Source organism: Thermobia domestica, chromosome 9 (genome assembly GCF_964235325.1).
Source record: "Thermobia domestica chromosome 9, izTheDome1.hap1.1, whole genome shotgun sequence".
NCBI classification, from domain to species: Eukaryota; Metazoa; Arthropoda; class Insecta; order Zygentoma; family Lepismatidae; genus Thermobia; species Thermobia domestica.
The window spans coordinates 140231131-140253188 of NC_137462.1; the positions used below are offsets into that span (position 1 = coordinate 140231131).

Here is a 22058-nt window from a genome sequence, read left to right on the forward strand (position 1 = left end):
TGCTTCTCCTTCCTTCAATGTAAAATTTCTTTTGCCTTCCTCCTACTTACCTCTCACTCTTTTGGGTGCTTCTTCTTCTCTGTTTATTAAATTATCTTTACACTGTCTGCTTACCTAACATACTGAATCACTCCTTTTGTCGCCTCAAGTTAATCCTATCAGCAAATTATAGTTTCTCTATCTCAAAGTACAAATATCCTTTTGATTTGGTTCTTCATTATATCTAATTGGAGGATCAAATTCAATTCTTTCTCTTTCTATTGATTTGAGATTCCATAGTTTTCTGTTCTCTTTACATCAAATCAGGTTAGTTGCTTTCAGAGTATATACAAAATAATACAATATCGTACAATTTTTAATCATATCTTTAGGTGCTACAGTCACTCATCCAGCAGACACGTTTGGACGTTTTAACATTTTCTCCCAATCCCAATCTCAATTAAATTCACAATTATATCACTGGTTGTATTTACAACTGACTGTTCGTATCTCAGCAATAAATCTTAACGTCAAAAGATTTTACAAATATATATATGATAGAAATATGATAACTTGACTGTAGTTTCTTATTTACATTTAGATATATCTACGCCTCTATACGTGAAGATTGAAGTTTAGGAACAGTAATATTTATGTTTTGTAGGCACCAAGGGAGAACATGATGGGATGAAAAGTTTGATTTCGTATCAGCTAAGATTGTAGTTTAGTTGTTACAAAAATAAATAAATAAATAAATAAAAATAAAAAATAACTAAAATAAAATCGAAATTGACGTTCAAATATTTATTCAGAGTCATACTAATGTCTAGAAATGCTATTTTCTCATATAATTTACAAAATTGCGTGAAATGTTCTCTTACCTGGATAATCCCCAGACAAGAAACGTATTGCTGATGGTAGTAGGTAAACCCAACTATCTGCTGCGGCATACCAATCGTTTAATGGCGAAATTGGACTTTCCTGCCACGCTCGTAAACTGTCTTCTAGCATTGACATGGTCATACGCTGATCTGGAGTGGAGCAGATTACATCTCGAACCAAAGAGAAGAAACAAATGTGTGTTTCCTGCATCAACTCTGGAGTAGGTCTGTTATAGAAAAATATATAATGATAATGGAAGAATATATACTTAGTGCAGCAATTTGAAATTGAGATGTGGTGCAAACAAAAGAGGAATGTTTCATGAGTATCTGATATTAAGTACATTGATCTTGACTGACAGTTATGTGTGTGGGCGTGGTGAATGTAGACAGATTATGCTAAGCTGAACTCTGAGTTCAACACGGAACAAAGAGCGAACATCATGTTTTGTGCGCGTCTGGGTAAGATTGCTACAAAAACTTATCAAATGTTGCAACAAGTGTATGGGGTCATTTGTTTATCCCGTGCGCGTTTATCTGCATGGCACAGGCGTTTAAGGAAGGAACAGGAATCAACTGAAGACGACGAACATCCAGGTGAAACAAGGACAGTAAGAACACAGGAATTGGTGGAGAAAGAGAGGACACTGATCACGGAAAATCGAAATGCTACACTGCAAATCCTTGCTTAGGAGTGCATGTAAATAAAGAAACTGCAATGACACACGATCTCAACTAGAGGAAGGTTTGTGCCTGTTTCGTGTCATTCCTTAACAAATGACCAACAACGGGACAGAGTTGATCACTGCAAAGAACTGATTGCTACTGCTAATAGGGACCCTAATTTCTTCCTGAATATAGTTACTGGGGATGAGACATGGGTTTTCAATGTGATCCATCAACAAAACGTCAGAGTGCAGAGTGAAAGTCTAACTCTCCACATGCCAAACACTGCGGCACTCAAAATCCAAAATCAAGTTTTTGCTCATTGTTTTACGATAGTAAGGGTAATATGCATACGAAATTTGTGCCTACAGGACAAAGTTAATGGTTCATTTTACCTTGAGGTATTGAAGCGGTTAATGCAACGTATCACACATGTGAGACCCGAGTATCGGGGTGATGTTCAGTGGCGTCTGCTCTATGACAATGCCCTAAGTCACAAGGCAGAGATTGTGCAAGACCTACTCCCCCCCCCCAAAAAAAATCTGTATTGTCCCACTCTATCTACAAGAGGCAGTTCCGTATTGTTTGAACGACCCTACCGAAGGAAGGGTGTGGGTGTCCATTCTAATGGTGGTTTACACGTACTATTGGGATTCGGACAAGTAGCTTAGCTACAATGTGTATGTGGTACCTAAACACGTTAAAGATAGGTAGCCCCGTATTGTTTGGCTGGACCTATCAGGGGAGACACGGCTCCCAAATGACAATGTCTGCCTTGAGCAAACGGTCTACATCAGTCACTGGCTCTGGTAATGTACGGTATACCTCTACCGTAATTAGAGGAAGTTCCGTATTGCTTGGACGACTCTACCGGGGGGAGAGTGTCGGATTCCTGCCTGCCGGGGGACCAAACGGAAGTGGGGGAGGGACCAATCCCAGGAATCTTGGTAACGGTTCTGATCCCGCTAAAGGGAAGAAACTCTTTAGGATATGGGCCGGCACCAAACTCAAATGGTGACTTAACACGTACCATTGGGTCCGGGATGAGATACGGGAGTATCTCGACGTGTGCGTGGTACCTCTACACGACAAGGCGGTTGCCAGTTGAACGATAAAGGTAGGCAGAACCGAGATTGAACAAGTCCCCTCGGGCATTGCCTGGGGCCCCGCATTTGGGTTGGACTCTGCGGGGCTGTGGTCATACCGTGGGATTCGGTAGCTTGTGGGAGCCAATCCCAGGAATCTGGGTAACGGTAAACACGGACGGGAGGTGAGCTTGCCTTATAACGCTCGAGCGCCATGCCTGCAGAGCATGGTAAGACTGGCTCGCTAGCAGTCTGCCTCAACCAGTAGGTTAACTGGTAGGCACTAAGGACTTCGGTCTGGCCGCGCAGTGAGCGTATCCCACTCCCTTAGAGAATGGGGGTTACATCGCCTAGGCGAGTCAGGATAGGGGACAAATCCTGACGAGGATACAATACCAGTATCAAGGAACTACGGGCTGGGTGCAGAGTTAAGCGGTACCCATCCATTAAATAGACCGAATGGTCACGGGCATGCTCTCTATGAATGCAACTTAGCGTGGCAATAGTAGACCACTAGCATCAACATGTCCCACTCTATCTATTCCGCAGATTTGGCCTAAGTGATTATTTTCTATTTCCTAAACTCAAGGCTACACTCAAAAGTTCGTACTTTGATGATGTAACAGCCATCAAAAGGGCTACGATAAGGGTTTTCAATAGCATCCCACAAAGAACTTCCCGCAGTCCTTCTATGCACTGGCAGCCACGGCGCAACGATGTATGATTGCACTTTGAATGATCCAAGGTAAGAAATTTTCTACGTACACTTTTTTTTTTCTACAGCTCCAGTCTCAATTTCAAATTGCCGCATTGTATATATATATATTATTGAAGAGAGAAACCATTATCTTGTTTAGAATCACGAAATATACTCCGAACTCACAGTGTACTTTATTACATGACGAAATGTATCTAACAGAGCCTGCGTTCTACTTGAACCATTACGAACTGTAACTTCAATTTTTATCATACATTGGTTCAATCTATTTATTCAGAACCACCATTAATACATTACGAAAAACTTCTTTTCGCAACAGAATTACAACAGGACAGTACGTAAGAATTAACCATCTTTGTCACTAGGTTAGTGGTTCATTTTAAAATAAAGCAGTTCCACCATTTCTCTACCCAATATCATTCTTAAAAATCAAATAGTTTCGCGCAATAGACTACGCTACAATTCTTTTTTCCTTGGGTTCGTTTTACAAATTGTTGTTAATGCAATCAGCACTATAAAGCACAAATTACAATCCCAGCGAATAAATCACACACAAAATATTTGTTGATTACTTCCTCGTAAAATTTAGTTGCATTAAATTTTTCTGCAAATAGTAATTTATAAATAATTGTAAAACAGAAATCTGTTTTACAATTACGATACTACCCTGAAACAACGAGTACAATAATTCTGCAAACAGAAACAAAGATTGTAATTTTATTTCTTTAAAAAAAGTCACAATCACACTGAATGTGACAAAAAGGACGAATATATACAACAAAATAACTCAAATTTTAGTATTTAGCAACTACGCGGAATATAAGAAAGAAAAAAAATACTTGTAAGATCTTCTATCTAACATCTGAAAAAGTCTATTTAACGCTATGATTATTCCATTAAAGTAACGCCCATAATCTTTATAAAATAAAAATTTGCTTGAAACGTTCTTAAAGTAAACTCCAGCAATAATTTTTCAAGTTTAACATTCACCTAACATAATTTTGAGATAATGCCAAATTATGATGATTGCTGAAGCAATTAAGGAATAACACATCACTTGAATTTTATTAAATATACACGTAAAATATTCTCGATTTTGAAGTTACTCCCTCAATTTTTGATTATCTCTCTATATACAATAACTAGCCAAAACATTATGACCACCTATGAACTTTTGGCTCGCAAGTGTCAGTTTGGCATGGAAGCAATGAGGCCTTGGAAGATGGCTGCATGTATCACGTACATCTGCACACAACTCACTCCAGTCCTGTTGTCAATTCCGTGGAGGGGGCGATGAGCTCGAATCTGGCGTTCAATGACATCCCACAGGTCATTGAAGATTGAGTGCATTTGGGGCTATTGCAGCAATTAAAATTCACCACTGTGCTCTAGAAACACTGCAGCACGTTGACCTTGTGACAATGAGCGCTGGCCTACTGAAAGATGCCATTGCTAGCTAAAATATGACCCACAGAATGGCTGTACAGGATCAACAATGACCTGCAAATAGCTACGAGCCGTCATGGTGTCCTCCACACGAACTATTACGCTCATAGATGTCCATGTGAAGATAATCCAAATCATAACGGAGCCACCACCGGCCTGTTGAAGCTTTACTCTGCATATCTCGAGTAGCTGTTTCCCCGAAAGAAGAAGGATTCTGACTCAGCCATCGATGTGATGATGATGGTATTGTGATTCATCGGACCATGCGAAATTATGCCATTGCTCGGCGATCCAATGACGATGGCACGTGTCCATTTCAGTCGTAATCGACGATGCCGTATGGTTAACATGGATACACGCGTCGGACGTCACATGCTTAGATACACTCGTGCTCTGTCCACTGTTAATTATGCCATAGTTTGCGCCCTGTCCTGTTATACCAACCTCAACAGTCAACGACGTCCAACATTTTTAATGAAGAGTGGCCGCTCACTTCTTGCGGTTTGATGCCGGTTTCACCATCCTTTTCTAACCTTTGAAGACACTAACAACGGCAGATCACGAACACTCGGTAAGTCGCACTGTTTCCGAGATGCTCGTTCCCAACCGTCTGGCCATCCCAACCTCGCCCGAAGTCAAACTCCGATGTACTGCCGACCTTCCCCAGTCTACGCACAAGCATTACACTTACTGATCGAGTGAGATCCGACACCATCTGGTGAGCGGTTCTGCTGCGCCCCGTGCCTCTTACGTCAGCTCAAAGACTTCTTTCGAAAATTATGAGGTGATCATAATGTTTTGATTGGGGAGTATATATACATTATACCATTATATCAGTAATCAGATTTCATTGTTCTGATGCGATGGTGCAAAATATAAATGAATGATAACTAGTAGCACATGCTGAAATAAATCGATGGAAACGAAAATATTGCGATAAAACTGACGATTCTTTACACTAGTTTTTGGAGCTTCCAATAACAACTTATTGCAAAAGGTATCGGTTCAAACGGATATACTGGAACAAAACGACGCCGATACCTTTTGTACAAGATCAATACTACGGTATACGTATTATATATATATATATATATATATATATATATATAAAAATAACATGACTTCATACTAAACCACCGGAGCTTTCAAATAGTAATTTGGTTGCACTGCATGAAAATATACTTACTTTATATCTTCGAGATTAACATCAATATTATGTGAATCTTCAAGATCCATGGGAAGGTTCATCATATCTAAACTTTCCAGTTCGCCATGTTGGAATGCCTGGAACTCTCCTGAAAAATCATTTGTTACTTCCTCTTCTACTTTCACATTAACTTTGTTGGTCGTCACATGGTTTCGTGGGAATTTTTCGTTTGGTGTCACGCTCGGAGTTCGCTTCCTCGGTTGGGGTGTTTTTGGTATAACCTTTGGTTCCTCTTCCACTTTCACCAAATCATTTTGAACTCCTTCCCCGTCGGACTCTGATTCAGAAGCAGAACTCTCTACTACTGGGCTCATTTTCAATTCAGGTGTCTGTTTCACTTCCACCTTCAACTTTTTCTTTGCTTTGGGTTCATGATGAGTTGGACGATGCGTTATACGCTTCGCTATTTGAGTTCTTAAAGTTACATCCTGTAATGTAATTCCTCGTGTGCTCAATTCTGGATGAGTCTGTTGGAAGAATAATTGAAAAAAAGAGAAGTTAAAACATGTTATGCAATATTGTATAGTAGCAAACAAGTGCATAGTCTTTTTACTCTGTTGTTGAAGGAAGTAGAGCATGGAGATAAAATTTTGACACGTCGTCTATCTGAATTGTTTTAAAAAAAGAAGTTTTAGAGGAGCTTGATATGCAGGGTGTCCTATAAATCTCAGCGTCATTTTGATATTTTATGTGCATTGAAAGTATTACAGTTTACACTACATATTTTTGAAAATATCTTAGTTACAACAAATATTACTTGAAAGTATAGTTCATAAATTATTTTCATTTTATTTTTTTTTTAGGCTGTGCAACTGGAAGCGGTTAAGGCTGAAAGTAACTGCAAACTATGGGTGACAAGTCCATAACACCAGTAAGAGAAAAAATATGTCCATTATAATACTGACTTTCATACAAAAATGTAGTTGATGGAAGTGCTTAAAGAAACTGCACTCTATTAACTACGTTGTTTTTTATGTGCCCTGTGATTCCTTTTCTCATGGCTAGTTTGCTCGGATTATTCCAGCAACCAATCCTACTGCTATCATCAGTCACACACTTAACTGTAGAACGCTAATTTCATCTTTACACTACATCTGTGTGAAAGCTTAATGAGTGGTTGCACACTTAAGCATATGCCTCGCATGAAATTGATTCCAATTTTTGATAGTGTGGGTACACAGTTGCGTCTTATAAGGTTTTATTTACGCATAACCTTCATTTGCACGTAATGAACTAATCTCCAGGTGATCAATAGTTAGAATATATCAGGTGATCAATAGAATAGTCTTGGTGTTATCAGTCTTGGAATAGGGTTAAGATAATTAACACGTATCTTTAGAAGCCGAAATTTTCAATTAATTGTCTGACCGATTGTTGCTATTTGCTGAAGTGATCCGAATCAACTACTCATCAGAATAGATATCATAAGGTACATAAAAATGTTGCGGTTGTTTACGTCTTTTAACAAAAATCGGACTTGATCTGTGTTAAAAACTTCGTCGAATTCATTGACTTTTTCTTCATTTACAACATTCATTTATAACAGTTAGAAATAACAATATTCATAAATAAGTTTTAAAAAATCTCAAAAAATATTTGTTGTAACAGTTAGTTGTGATACTTTTTAGTCAATTGTAGTGAAAATTATACAGAGAATTAAAAGACATTCAATAGGAAGAGTTTAAAACGGGGGGGAAAAAAAGAAAGAAAAGAGAAAAAGGAACACTATGTAGGAACCCAGGTAAAAAATTAATCATGGAAGATACTAGGTATGTGGCTCACCTCAGATCAAAATTATACAGTACGAACAAAGTTTCTCCATTAAGAAAAAAGATTAATCGAATCACACACACACTATGAAACGCTAAATCGATTAAATCCGAATTACATTTACTGAATCACTGAACTCGATGAAGCTGGAATGCTATGCACACCGTAAGGACTCAAGGCATAAAACAACACAGCATTGGGAACACTTATTGAAATTAGAATAATTAAAATCTCTGTATCAGTGTATAAGACGCATTCTATTTTTGGACTTATTCTCAAAGGAAAAAAAATTGCATCTGACAATATTCTAGGGGTCTGTTGCATGTATAATCAGTCCTAGCCATTCTTCATAACTGAGAATAAGTAATGTGTTAAAATAATATATTAATATAATAGACAGGATTTAGGACACAAAGGATATGCACTACTGTACTTCTTTTCACGTCATTGGCTCCATATGTTAGTATTTTAGGAAATGAATTACTACGAAAGCAAGATTCTGCTAAAAGTTTACAATATAAGAACAATAACAATCATAATACCAAAAGAAATTCCAAGTGGAGCTGAGGCTTTTAAAATGTCATCCCTACACTGTGATTGCTTTCAAACTTCCAGACATCAAATTATGAAGGTATATTCCATTATAAATAAGCATAAAATGTTAAATATGATTATCTTACATCACCATCATTTCTTCGTTTCTTATGCTTCAGAAGAAGAGCTTTATAAGAATCATCTGTCACTTCGTATGGATTATGAGTTGACGTTACATTTGCTTCTAGATCAAATCCGGACGGTTTTGATGCTAATGTTGAAGTTACTATATTCATATCAGGACTGAATGAAGATTCCAACGTAGACAACAATTTCTTTTGCTTCTTACTTAATCTGGGAGGCGGACCTTCTGTAAGAAATTAAAATTAAAACATATTTTAGATGCAGCAGGTTAATTTATCCTTAAATTTGCAAACACAAGATAATCTTTAATAAAACATAAATTAGGAATTGTACGAAAAAATAAACCATCAAACATTATCAATTTTAACAAAATTTCCTACCTTACATCATTCTATACGTTTTAGCTGCTTTACTGTGTCCAAGCAAAATTGATTTATGAAGTAGAAAATACAAGGAAATTACCAAAGAGCCGTTAAAAATACGTTTGCGCGTTCATGTAACTTAATATCTAATAATTTCCTATTCAAATATGCATATTTAGATATGACATCCTTTGAAGAACAAATTACATGATTTGTTTTCTATCAACCAGGTGTCCACAATAGTAAAGGATGCTTCTTTCAAACAAGATAGTTCTAAGTTTAAATTATCACAGGCATTCTGCCGTTATTGGTAGGTCCCTTGCGCTACTTGAAAAGCTTTCTCTACCGGAAGTCGAATTTTTAGAAACGAAAAGTGGTAATATATTTTTATCCAGATTCGAAACTACACAATAAATAATAAACTTTCATTTCAAACATACAACCGAAAAGAGTCTCTGCTCTTGAACTGGCTTCGAAAGTGTAATGAAATAGTTTTACGTAAGACAGCGTTTCCCAACCTTTTTCAACTTGCGGCACATTACGGGTGTAACTTGAATTCTCGCGGCACACTCATAGATATTATTATTAGTAGTAGTAGTAGTAAATAGAAAATACCATGGTAATTTTTTTCTGTGATTACTGACCTCCTTCTTACAGAGGAAAAAGCTCGATCACTGGTTTTCCCCCATCGTAAATCATTATACTTATTTTTCATTGTAATTTAAAAATAGAAAACAAATCCAAGGAAATATAGGACCCAGGCTTTTAAAAATACACTTCCTTTTTGAAGACTGTATCTAGCCTTTCACTAAGGAAGATCACTAAATAACAAACGAACAAACAAATCTCTTGTACTTTTAAAACAGATAAAGGTAATTTGTATGAGTGTTTGCTTTGTCGAAAGGGCAGAATGAGATTTAAAAATTTCTCAAGTTATGAACAATAAAGAAGCAATAATGGTCATAACAATGATAAAAAATACTTTTTTGAACATTAAAAATGTACAGACAAGTAACACAGTGTGAAACTTATAATTTCTTAACATGATTAATATACGTCACAATTTTTAAATATTAATAAAATTCTGTTTTCGAAATACAATCTGTGTAATAGTAATGTATGTATATACAATAATACATTACAATTACAGTACTTTTTCCATTATAGACGTTCATAGTAATGTGAAATACAAATACACATTTTCCTGTCTTGTAATTTGGTTGCTATATAATTAACAATTTTATTTTCATTTCATCACGGCACACCGGTTGGGAAAAGCTGACGTAAGAACTAATTTTCAACGTAATTTTAGAACAAAGGAAACATGGAAAAGTTTAAAGAGTTCGATTTTTGGTATTCCATCCGTATTTATTTCTTTCTTTCATTTCAACTATGTTTTACATACACTAACTGCAATCATCATTACTCCTCGAATTTAAGATTTCCTACTTAAAATTACAGACAGTATATTATGGAAAAGTGTTTGAATTTTTTCTTATTTTCTATGTATTCCAAATTGGATCAAACGTTACCACTTTTAGTTAACAAAGAAAAAATCGAGTTTCGGCCTAGACATACAATTTATTTTCTTTCGAATTTGGTAGAGTTAACTTTCTATCCTGTAGTTTCATTGTTACATAATTGGAAGAACGGAATTCCGAAGCACGAATATAAAGTGAGTTACTTAATTGCGTGTACTTATCTATTGTGGACGTTATGCTTTAAATATAAATTGTAGCAAGTGTTGATGGATATTTAGGGTTAGCCAGTGTGATTTGGCTACAATTAAATGTATTCACTTTGAATTATATTAGTTCAGAGGGTAACTATTAGTGTGATAGGTTAAAAAAGCATAGGATGTAAGTTATTTCACGTCAATGGATTTTAGGTGGTACCAAGTAATAAAGACACGAGTTATACGTTCTTGTGTTGCCGTCTAACGGTTAATGCTGAATAAGAACGCGGATCATATTCTGCTGTTACCTTTAGAATTTTCCACTGATATCCCTAACGTTATAGTCTGCTTTCTAGAAAACGTAATAGTTTGGATATCATATATATTGTAAAAGCCCCAAAAAGACAAATGGGATATTATGAGGTATGGCACGATCATTACAGACAATATTGGTAATAAGGTTTCGAATAGAATAACAATATATCTTTCCAATTCTTTCTGCGAAACGTAACAGGTAAAGCAACAATTATGAGAATACTTTAATGGTATGTGTAGTCAAATGTACTGCCATGACAGGCTGTGAATTCTGGGATAAGTAGTGTAAGTGTAGCAAAAATATCGGTGATGGCGCAAGAGGACAGAGTTACCCCAAATACGTTAGAATAAGATGATCAAGGAGGTAAATAACGTCAGAAGAGTCGGAACTACCAGTATTATGGAACGTATGTTATCTTTGTGATAGAATGTTGAAGAGGTTCGATTAGTATTCGGAAGAAACGGAGTGTTATAAGAATCCGATTTAGTGACAAGGAGTGAAGGTTCGCGAAAGAGAAAAGGAACTTTCAAAATTTTGGAAGGATAGCCAAAGCCCTTTCGGTATCACATGGATTGAAGGAATGGAATGACCAGGATCAGAGTTTCTGTTGGGAATGGAGGCTGGGATGGTACTGAGTCAAGAAATTCACAACAGATGATTATTCTTCTCTTGTGGAGAAGGGAAAGTTCAGTAATTTAGGGTTTAAACTGAAATTCTGGTATTGATTTTCCCTAATGGTTCTCGACCCGCGAACACTTACCATTTATGGTTAAATTAGGAAAAATATTTTTTTTTTTTAAATCGGCTTCCACTTCCTCATAGCCGTCAAACGCTCTATTTCTATACAGTATAACGTTACTATTTTACTGTAAATAATCAGTTTAACGTTCTGCATTTGGAATACAATAAAACACCAGTACTAAACAGTAATCCACACTAACGATATATTTAGTATCTCAGCATTCTGAACATACTCAAATCACAATTTGGCCTCTTCCTTTGATTATCTACAACTATGGAATCTGATTTTATTTTTTAAATTTGTTGCATTTGAATTTTTTTATTTACTTCGGTTTTTTCGTTTAATTTGGTACGGGATGATACAGTGATACGGGTAAGGAGATACGGTTTCCTGAAGACCAAGGAACGTTTGATATGCTGAGGGAAATAATTCCTGGAGTGAACTTATTGAATGTTGCTGGCAGATTTAATTTATATATCCGCGTCAATTTATATATTCGAGACGTCAATAAAGGAAGATGAACGATTACTCTGAAACTCGAATGAATCTATCAGAATGACTGAAACAGCAGTACTAATACCTAGGTAATTGGCACAGGAAAGGACATTATTGGAACGCAGTTTAGTTTGACTGACAAGAAGGGAAAGGTTAAGCCAGAACTATTTTGTGTACCTATCCCATTTTGTTTATGATTAATCAGAATCAAAAATTCAAACACTATGCCAAAAAACATTGCTCTATGAATCTGTCCTGAACAACAAGTTACTACATGCAATCGACCTTGGCCCTCGCGAAATAAAGATGGAGTATTAGTTTTTAGTTTACTGGTAAACAGATTTGAGCTAACGGTTGAGGAAGGAGGGGAATTAAATTTGCACAGGTATTCAATTAATAACTTACGTAATAGAATGCACAAATATTCCACTACTAACCTAGGTAATGCAATGTGCAAGTATTCCAGTAATATCCTAGGTAAGAGAATGCACAAGTATTCCATCAGTAACCCAGGTATGTGTGTGTAAGAGAGTCTTTAGAATGAAATGATTTATTTACATTCTACTCTAGTGGCTTCCATAATTATTAAATATTGCTCAATTTGCTGACAGAATAGGATAGGACAATTCCTTTCAAAAAAAAAAAAAAAAGTCTTACCTGGATAGTTTTCATCATCTGAACTTTGGCTACTTTCTCCGACTTCTTCTCGGATCGCAGACAATTCCTGAAAATACCGTCTGCGAGTACGCTGTTCCGCTGGAGATGTTCGTGGCGGTGGAGGTATTCTATCAACTTTCGGTGGAATTTCCGGAGGCTGACGAAATGCTGCTTCTAGGAGCCTTCGTCGAGATATTAATATCTCTCTCATCACGCGAAAGTAATACCTCCTTTGTTTGTACCTGAGAGTAAGATGAAGGTAGTCATTAGGTCACCATCTCTTGTTATTACATTTAAGAATCTATACTTAAAATGGTTATTACACCAAAAACTATATAAGTTAATTCTATGATCAAATAATACGTTCGAACAAATTAAGCAATTCTGAAGCTAATCATTCTACAAACTAAACATGACTGATTTTTTTTAGAAATGTAATCAGTACGAAACAGGCTTTAGACCCTTGGGAATTCCCACTTTCTTCAGCGGCGTTATCTTTAAGCATCATTAACTATTTTTATCAAATTGCAATTAACTTCACACATAGTATGATATATTACTAACACATTATATATATATATTTTGGTCTAGGAATTAATTCGTGCGGTTGGTACGCACACATTGAAGCTGTAGTACAAACACAAAATACATAAATACCTTAAGAAAAATATTGTCCATCGCTAGCCACCACTTTCGCCCATCTGTCAGGCAATGTACGGATTCCGTGGCGAAAGAAGTCCTCATCCTTGGAAGCGATCCAGTCAGAGACCCATGTTTCGATATCTTCTGAAGAAGTAAACCGCTGTCCAATCAAATCGTTGTTCATGCAATCGAACTAGTAGTAGTCCGAAGGAGCAACGTCTGGTGAATACGGCGGGTGGGGTAAAACTTCCCATCCGACATTTTCTAAATAGGTTTTGACCGGTTTTGCGACATGTGGGCGAGCGTTATCATGTTGAACAATAAGTTTATCATGTCTGTTCTCCCATTCTGGTCGTGTTCTGGCCAGAGCTTGCTTCAAACGCATTAATTGTTGTCGATAACGTTCTCCATTCATAGTTTCACCCGGTTGCAGCAGCTCATAGTACACCACACCTTTCATATCCCACCATATGCACAGCATAACCTTTGCACAGTGAATATCTCGTTTTGGTTGTGATGGACCTGGTTCACCTGGTTTTACCCAGGCCTTTTTTCGTTTAGGGTTCTCGTAATGGATCCACTTCTCATCACCCGTAATAATTCGATGCAGAAACCCCTTTCTGCTCTGTCGTTGAAGCAGCAATTCGCAAATGGTTTTTCGTCTTTCAACGTCTCTGTCTTTCAATTCATGTGGAACCCAATGTGACATCTTTTGAATCATTCCCATGGCTTTCAAGCGTTTGGAGACTGTTGTTTGATCAACGCCTAATGCTGCTGCAAGTTGTTCCTGCGTTTGACACGAATCCTGCTCGAGCAATGCTGTCAATTCTTCGTCTTGAAATTTTTTTGGCTGTCCAGCTCGCTCTTGGTCTGCCAAGCCGAAATCACCACTTCTAAACCGTGCAAACCACTTCCGACACGTTCGCTCAGCTAGAGCATGGTCACCATACACTTCCACCAAAATACGATGACTTTCAGTCGCACTTTTCTGCATGTTAAAGTAATGCAGCAGGACACCCCGCAAAAACACTTTATCAGGCACAAATTGCGCCATGTTCACTTAACTACAAACTGGTGTTGTTGACGCTTTAATCCACTGCCCTATACTACGAACGATACGCGATGACAGGGGTTTGCAACACATGTGTGGATACACGGAACTGTGGGACGCTCCGTTCGTTGCGCCATCTCTTGTCCACCCGCACGAATTAATTCCTAGACCAAATATATATATATATATATATATATATATATATATTGTGTGTGTGTGTATGTATTTGCGGAAAACTAAATAAACAACGTACATAGCAGAGGAAAACTAAGAACTATGTCGATTTCTTACATATGGAGGGTTACCAAATTCCCAAGATAAATAACTGGTGGAATATGGGAAGGACACAATTGACATTAGCAACGTTTAAAGAAGTTCCGAGAGTGGAAAACGTCGGTAGAAGATAAACATCGAAGTGGCAGGCCTACAACTACAGAGACGGATGAAAGCCGAGAAAGAGTACGTGCGCTGATTAGAGAGAACAGTCATATGACCATACAGAATTATATGAGGTGACTGGTGTTATGGAAACATCAGTCCGGTGAAAGAAGCTACTCGTCAAAAAAGAAAGTAGATTCGACTGGACAGTATTGTTCTGCACGACCGTAACTCCCGTCTCCAGCTGCCAACGAAAAACTCACAAAGGCATCTCCGAAATGGAGTAGATTAAAAAGTCCAGTTCAGTTCGTCGAAGAGGAAGGATGTTCGCCTCTCTGTCTGGTGAACACATGTGAGAAATGGGAATCAGCGTGGGACAATGGAGAGCCACCGTGGGCTCCTTCATACAAAGAAAAAGAAGTGTCAAAAAGTGTTGGAGCGAGTACTTTTTTTAGGAGTGGGGAGTGAATATCTTATTACTAAATGTGCGGGTGTCAGTGCGTTTCTTACTGTAATATTCCTGTTGGCCCACTGAATCGAGGCAAATCCTGGCCCCGATATGGAGGACATTAAGAAGCTACTTGCGAAACTAAAAAGAGGACAGGACAGTCTGATAGATCACGTGAGACATGTGAGGCTCGAATTAAAAACAGTGCTTCAGAAAATCTCACAACTCAAAAACGAACTCTCGAAAACAAAACTGAATTAAAGAAATTAGAACGGGAAAATCTTTCTTTGCAACAGAAGATAGACTATCTTGAAGGACAGTCCAGAAGAAATAATGTGTTTTTTTATGGTGTAAATGAGAGTGTGCATAAACACGAAATGTGGGAAGAAAGTGAACGCAAAGTCATTGATCTCATCTGAAACTGTCCAGATAATAATACTGTTATCAATAGTGATATGACAGAGAGCGCATAGAATGGGAAGTAAATTAGGGAAACTCCTATTGTTGTTAAGTTCAATTCATTCAAAACGAAATAGGAAATTCTAAGGTTGGGGAAAAACACTTCGATCTAGAGTGTCAGTAACTGAACATTTCTCTGGTGGAGTGAAACAAACTCGTGAAGAACTAAAGAAACATCTAGTGCAAGCAAGAAATGACGGGTGTTTTGCACATTTTCGTTATGACAAACTACTAGTAAATGGGGTGGAATATATGTTGCAACAGTGTATTGACTACGAAAAGGAACGGAACAGGTGATAGTTACAAGCTGCTCCCTCTCCTCCCGTAAATCCTACCCCTCATGACATTCTAAAAGATCCCATCGCAAAGGGCGGGGAATCAACCCATAACAGTAGTAGTGGTCTTGACCGCACTCAGCAGAAGTGAAAAGAAGAAAGTGGAAGATCCCATCCTACAATAGTGTCAACACGAATCAACGAACCTAAAAGTTCTTATGACCAAAACAACAGCAAATTTTTGAACATTCTAGTGCATAATATTCAAGGAATAACGACAAAAATAGACGACCTGGAGGTGCTTGTGAATTCTATAGAAACGACACCAATGTGATTTGTATTACCGAACATTGGTGCAATAAAGATAATATAAATTACGTAAAAATTCCGAAGTATAGGACCATTAGTAGTTTCTGCAGAACAGATCATATACGAGGTGGGTCTCTTATTTTCTTAGCAAACTCAATAGAAGATCAGGTTAGGGAATTAACTGATTTGTGTAGCTTATCATGTGAATTTGCCTTCGAATGTTCAGCTGTGTTATTTGAAAATTTAAATTTTATTATTGACAATATACCATAGCCAATCTGGTTCGATACAAATATTCTTGCAGTCTCTACAAGATCTGCTCGATCAAATCAATAAAACATAAAAAGAAAGTATTAATATGTGGTGATTTTAACGTAGATTTTTTGAAAGAAACTTCGGAAAAGCATCGTGTGTTGTTGCTTATAAATTCTTATAACATCAATTATATGGTTAAACGACCAACAAGAATAACTTCACACTCACAAACAGCTATTGATAATGCCTTTACGAATATAGAGTACGAAAACTTTCAATACCAGATACTTGATGGTCTCTCTGACCGTACGTGTCAATTACTGAAAATTAGACTAGAAGGTAAATTTAATCACAACAATAAAACAATAACCTGCAGGTCTTATGGCGCAAAAAATATTAGTAAATTTCTCAAGTTACTTGAAAAAGAAAAATGGGAATATATATATAAAAAAGACAGTATTGACAAATCCTTTGAATTGTTTTTCAATATTCTTCTAAATGTTTTCGAAAAATGCTTTCCGAAAGTAAAGCGCAAAAGCGTATTTCAGCGTATCAAGTGAAAATAAAGTTCTCACCTGTCCCCAATATTTAGAAAAAGCTAACAGATTGAATGAGAGACAGAAAACGTTAAGGTATTGAAACTGTCGCACATTATTTCAAATTTAAAGAATGTGTTACTTTTTTTTTTTTTTTTTAATTAACAGAAAAGCGTACAAAACCCTGACGCTTAGTCTGATACCGCCAGATCAGACACAGCAGTTCTGTAATCGGACCTCATTCGAGATCAGGCTCATTATTCTCAGAGAACATCGAGCTCATTAATTTCAATGAGGCTTTTGCTTGTTCAGAGTTACACACAATCGAGCTCGGGCTTGCTATACTCAATAGAGCTCATGCTCATGAATCTCATTGAATTCAGGCTAACTGTCCTGAATTGAACTTGTACTCGCTCAAATTAAAGTTCTGGTTCGCTATTCCCTGATAGGGCTAGTGCTCACACAGGCTCGTTTTCAATTGAGTCTGAGATCCGCACTCGCGAGTTTGGATATGTCTGCACCAGACAAGACGCAAATAAAAAAGTTAAGAGGATGATAATGGATGTGACGAGTAGACTAAGACACTACACGAGATATGACCTTTTTTGTTTCTTACGACTTCTGACGGTACTAGACAAGGCATTAGGTTTCATTACTGATCTGATTTATATACAGGGTGTTTGAAAAAGAACTCCCTAGTTTTAAGTATAAATTTAATTGGGGAATGAATGAAAACTTACATCAATGAGTACATATCATAAAAGAGAATTCCTTCAAGTTTTGTTTAATGTTGGTAGACTTCAACGTGGGATCCATTTGTGGCCCTGCACATGTCGAGACGATATTCCACTTGAAAGACTTCTTTCCTTGAAAGACTTTAACCAATGACGGATAGTTTCTGCTGTAGGTGGTTCACCACCATACTGACGTCTAAAATTACGTTGCACTGTTATAACTGACACAGTTTTCACAAGCCAAATAACACACTGCGCTTTCTGTTGCGGAGTACACATTGTTGCTGAGCTGCTCTGCACTGCACTGCATGTCTGCCTGGACTGAACTGAGGAAACAGGAAAAAAACAGCACTGGTGCCGTCTCAAGGTCAAGCAGACCTGCCAACTGCGGGGGAGCCAAACTTAGGGAGCTGATGAATCAAACACCACAAACTAGAATAGTGTATGCCACTTTGTACAGATTCTAAGACACATTAAAACTAGGGAGTTCTTTTTCAAACACAATATATCAGATTTTCAAGAATATGCACGGCTTCAAAAGGAAGAGGAACGCGAAAGACAATGCACTTCTGAAAATGATTTGTTTGAACTTCATACACCAAAAGATATTGAGCATTTCAAGTAATGAAGAGGAAAATCCAGTTGAGAATGTTAGAGAACATGTAAATATAGATGCGTGTGTGCCCGGGCCCTCCAAGAGATGTAAAAGGGGAAAAACTAATTTTATTACTTTTTTGCTCTTGATCAATACAAGGTCACTGATAGAGCAGCAATACATATTCTGACAGCGACGGCAGAAGCATTAGGCCATAATGTAGAGGAACTAGTAATAAATCGGTCTTCCATTCACCGATGCTGTAACATTACTTAATAATTAATTGAATGTATGCATCTCGTACATTTCTAGATTTCGTCACTGGGTTAGAAAAAAAATCATTATCGATTATTAAAAGATAAAAATATGCTAGTTACTGAATAAAGAGCAGTATACATGTTAGCAGTATATGTATTGAAAAAAATCCTTAGCGCAACGGTATCATTCTAAATTATCCAGGAACATGCAGCAGTGACACTTCCAATGACGACTCTAAGATTATAGAGAATATGATATAAACAAATTAAATTGATTTTTGGAAAATTAATTTTATTTGTTGTTAACTGGATTACTGAAATCACAATTGTTGAAACTGGAACATCATATAACATGACAATTGAGATGACTGTATACATATTGTAAATCATTGTAAATTAACTTGCAATATTTTGTAACGAAGTAGTTCATGACATTTAAATTTATGTACAAAAAAACTAATATTGTTTTATTATCCTCTTTTTAATCTCCTTATTAATTTGTTGACAATTGATAGGGAATACGTAACTACACTACTTACTCTGGATGTTCTTTGAATTCCTAGCATATGAATTATACTCTATGCTTGGTCCCTTATGAAAAGTTTTTTTTCTTACAACATGTGTTCTATGTGCGTAATGGCATTATTAACAAAGTTCCTAGTGACAGGGTTGAAACGTAAATTCAACATTGTTGTTATTCTTTTACGGATTATACAATGACCTAGTCATTGTTCCAAGTACATATCTTTATCTGACGACGGGGTTAATCATATTCCCTTCTTAATGAGGATTACATCTCACTATTATCAATACTACATAGTTCATTTCCTTATGCAAGTTTATCCAATAATTATAGTATTGGACTCAGCCACAAAATTCAGCATAGTACAGACCAATAACAACATAATAATACTTAACCTAATCTAACGTTACCTACCCTAATCTAACTAACTTAATCCTATAATTGATATATTCATTAGTGTGGATAACAATAGGGAAATTAACTATGCATATATTTAAGGACCAAAGCATAGGCATCATCCAGATTGAGTACAGGGTAGCAAATGAGATATTCTTATTTGTTTATTCCCGTATTCATTTAACTGATTGTGTTATGATTATTAGCTTCCAGCTAATTACAACTGCCTAAGATTGTTTTTATTAATTGCTTAAACGCTATCAGTCTTCAGTAGCTAATTCATATCGAAATAGCATGGATAAATAGTTCATTTTAACCCAAATATTTACATAATCCAAAAGAAGTCATATTCCACGTCTGGTTAACTATAAATTTCAATAATAAAGATGGATCCAACATTTGAAGCAAAACAAGTTAGGACACGCCCCCCTCATAGCTTGTCTGTGTTTGTGTGACAGGACGAAGACAAATTATTTACTCATAATAATGCATTATAACTTCAATGTAATCAGAACGGATATACTGACAGTCACTTATAAAAAAAAAAAAAACATCTAATTAAGTTCATTTGGGGAATAATAATCGATCAGATGAAGCAGGATTTATTATAATGTCTCCTTTATTATGTTCGAGTTTAGATGATAACTTATTTGAAATGTCAATCTCATTACCTGTGCTCTCCTTACTAGGTACGTCTAAAATGCAGTATATATTTTCTGCAACTAATTTTTTTAATCACTTTTCAGTCCTATTGTAGATTCTTCTGCTACAAATTTTAATTAATTTTGTTGACACTTAATTGCAAGATCCTAGCTTCTTCAAATCTTCACATCGTATCACCCCGTAAATCATCGTGCCCTCTCGGGAGCAGATTAATGTTTACATCTATAAACAAATTTTGGAGTACTTTAATCCCATTAATTTTAATACTTAAATTCTTTTCTCATTAAAAGAAAACTACTCTCTATATTCATTTCTAATTACACGATTTTCATTTTGAAAAATTATTTATTCTTTCCACTCACGTAGTCCCTCCTGTTATCTGATTATAAACATGACTCGTTTTTATTGAAGTTATGTACGATAACCCAAAAGGTAAGTTTCAAAATACTACAAAACTGATTCAATTTACTCTCGTAATTCATCTAAAATGTAATAAAAATTTATTATGCCCGTTATTTCTTAGAATTGTTGCTTTACTGCCGTGCATGACTAAATTTTTACATATTAAACAGATCGGATTTAGGCGTAATACGTAATGTTTGTTTACATCCCTCACATTTAATTGTCATCATATTATACAAAATTCTATATTGTTCTACTTCGGTTTTTAAACAAAAGAAAAAGGCTATATCCCTCCTAAATTTTAATGTTGTTAATAATTACTGGTGTTTATATCAAAATATTCGCTTATTTAAATGAATTTTTATTACGCACTACTATTCACAATCGAGATAACAATATAAGCCTACTCAAAACGAACATATTGTAAACATGTACTCTTGTACATTAATATCGTATTTAAACGAATAATGTTTAAAAGTAAACAAGCAAAAATTAACAATAACATACATTTAATAACAATTATTGAGTGGAATGTTACGATTCGTGGAAAGCACGATCGTAACAATGCTGAGTGAAAATTCGTAGCGAAGTTGCACAGAACCACAGAAAACAATTTCAGAATGCATCAAGTGCGTTAGTTGTGCATTGGAACGGAAAACTACTGCCGAATTTGACTAGCAGAGAGACTGCCGACAGGTTATCAATAATTATTACAGGAGATGGTCATGAGAGGCTAATTGGTGTTCCCATTTTGTCATCATCAAGAGAAGAACATGTTGCTTTTACTATAGTACAATCGTTTTAAGAATGGAACTTGGTAAACTTCGTGCAGGCAGTCTATTGTGACACTACCCCCTGCAATATGGGTCATGTCAACGGTGCTTGCCTTCTGCTAGAGCAGTAACTCAAAAATAACCTTCTATACCTTCCTTGTAGACATTTATGAATTAGTTTTAAAATGTGTATTTGATAAGTGTTGTGTTTCGTTTGCATCTGGACCGAACGTTCTCCTTTTGAAGTGTTTTCAAAATGAGTGGCCTAAAATAGATTGCACTAGCTTTATTTCAGGAATTGATGATGATGTAAGGAACAATATTTCCGATGTAAGAAATGAAGTGTTGAATTTTGCAATCAAACTTGTAGAAACACAACACCACAGAAGCGATTACATTGAATTTTTAGAACTGACCATCATAGTCTTGGGTGGCATACTTCCTTGTAGTTTCCTTGAGGAGTTTTCTTTCGTTTGCCTGGAACAATTCACCATGTAAGGTGGATGGGAAAAGCAATCTGCCATTTCAAAATATTTCTCTTTTGCCAACAATTTCGTTTAACGAAGCAAATAGAAACGGATCTTCGGAGAGTATGCATTTTCTGATACGACTATATGTTCAGGCTTGGCTTAAATGTGATCAAGCATCCCATTCACCATTACAAGACCTGCAATTTTTGAAAGGT

At 36.4% G+C, this 22058-nt stretch overlaps 1 protein-coding gene across 1 annotated transcript in view; it reads right to left on the reverse strand.

Moving 5' to 3' along the window:
- LOC145695058 (uncharacterized) overlaps positions 1–22058 on the reverse strand; it is a 96133-nt gene that overhangs the window by 47827 nt on the left and 26248 nt on the right. The window contains exons 4-7 of the mRNA XM_081771894.1: positions 12678–12919; positions 8433–8656; positions 5962–6449; positions 861–1087 (exon numbers count right to left, since the gene is read on the reverse strand). Of these exons, the coding sequence (XP_081628020.1) occupies positions 861–1087; positions 5962–6449; positions 8433–8656; positions 12678–12919 (1181 nt within the window). The remainder of the gene's footprint in view (positions 1–860; positions 1088–5961; positions 6450–8432; positions 8657–12677; positions 12920–22058) is intronic.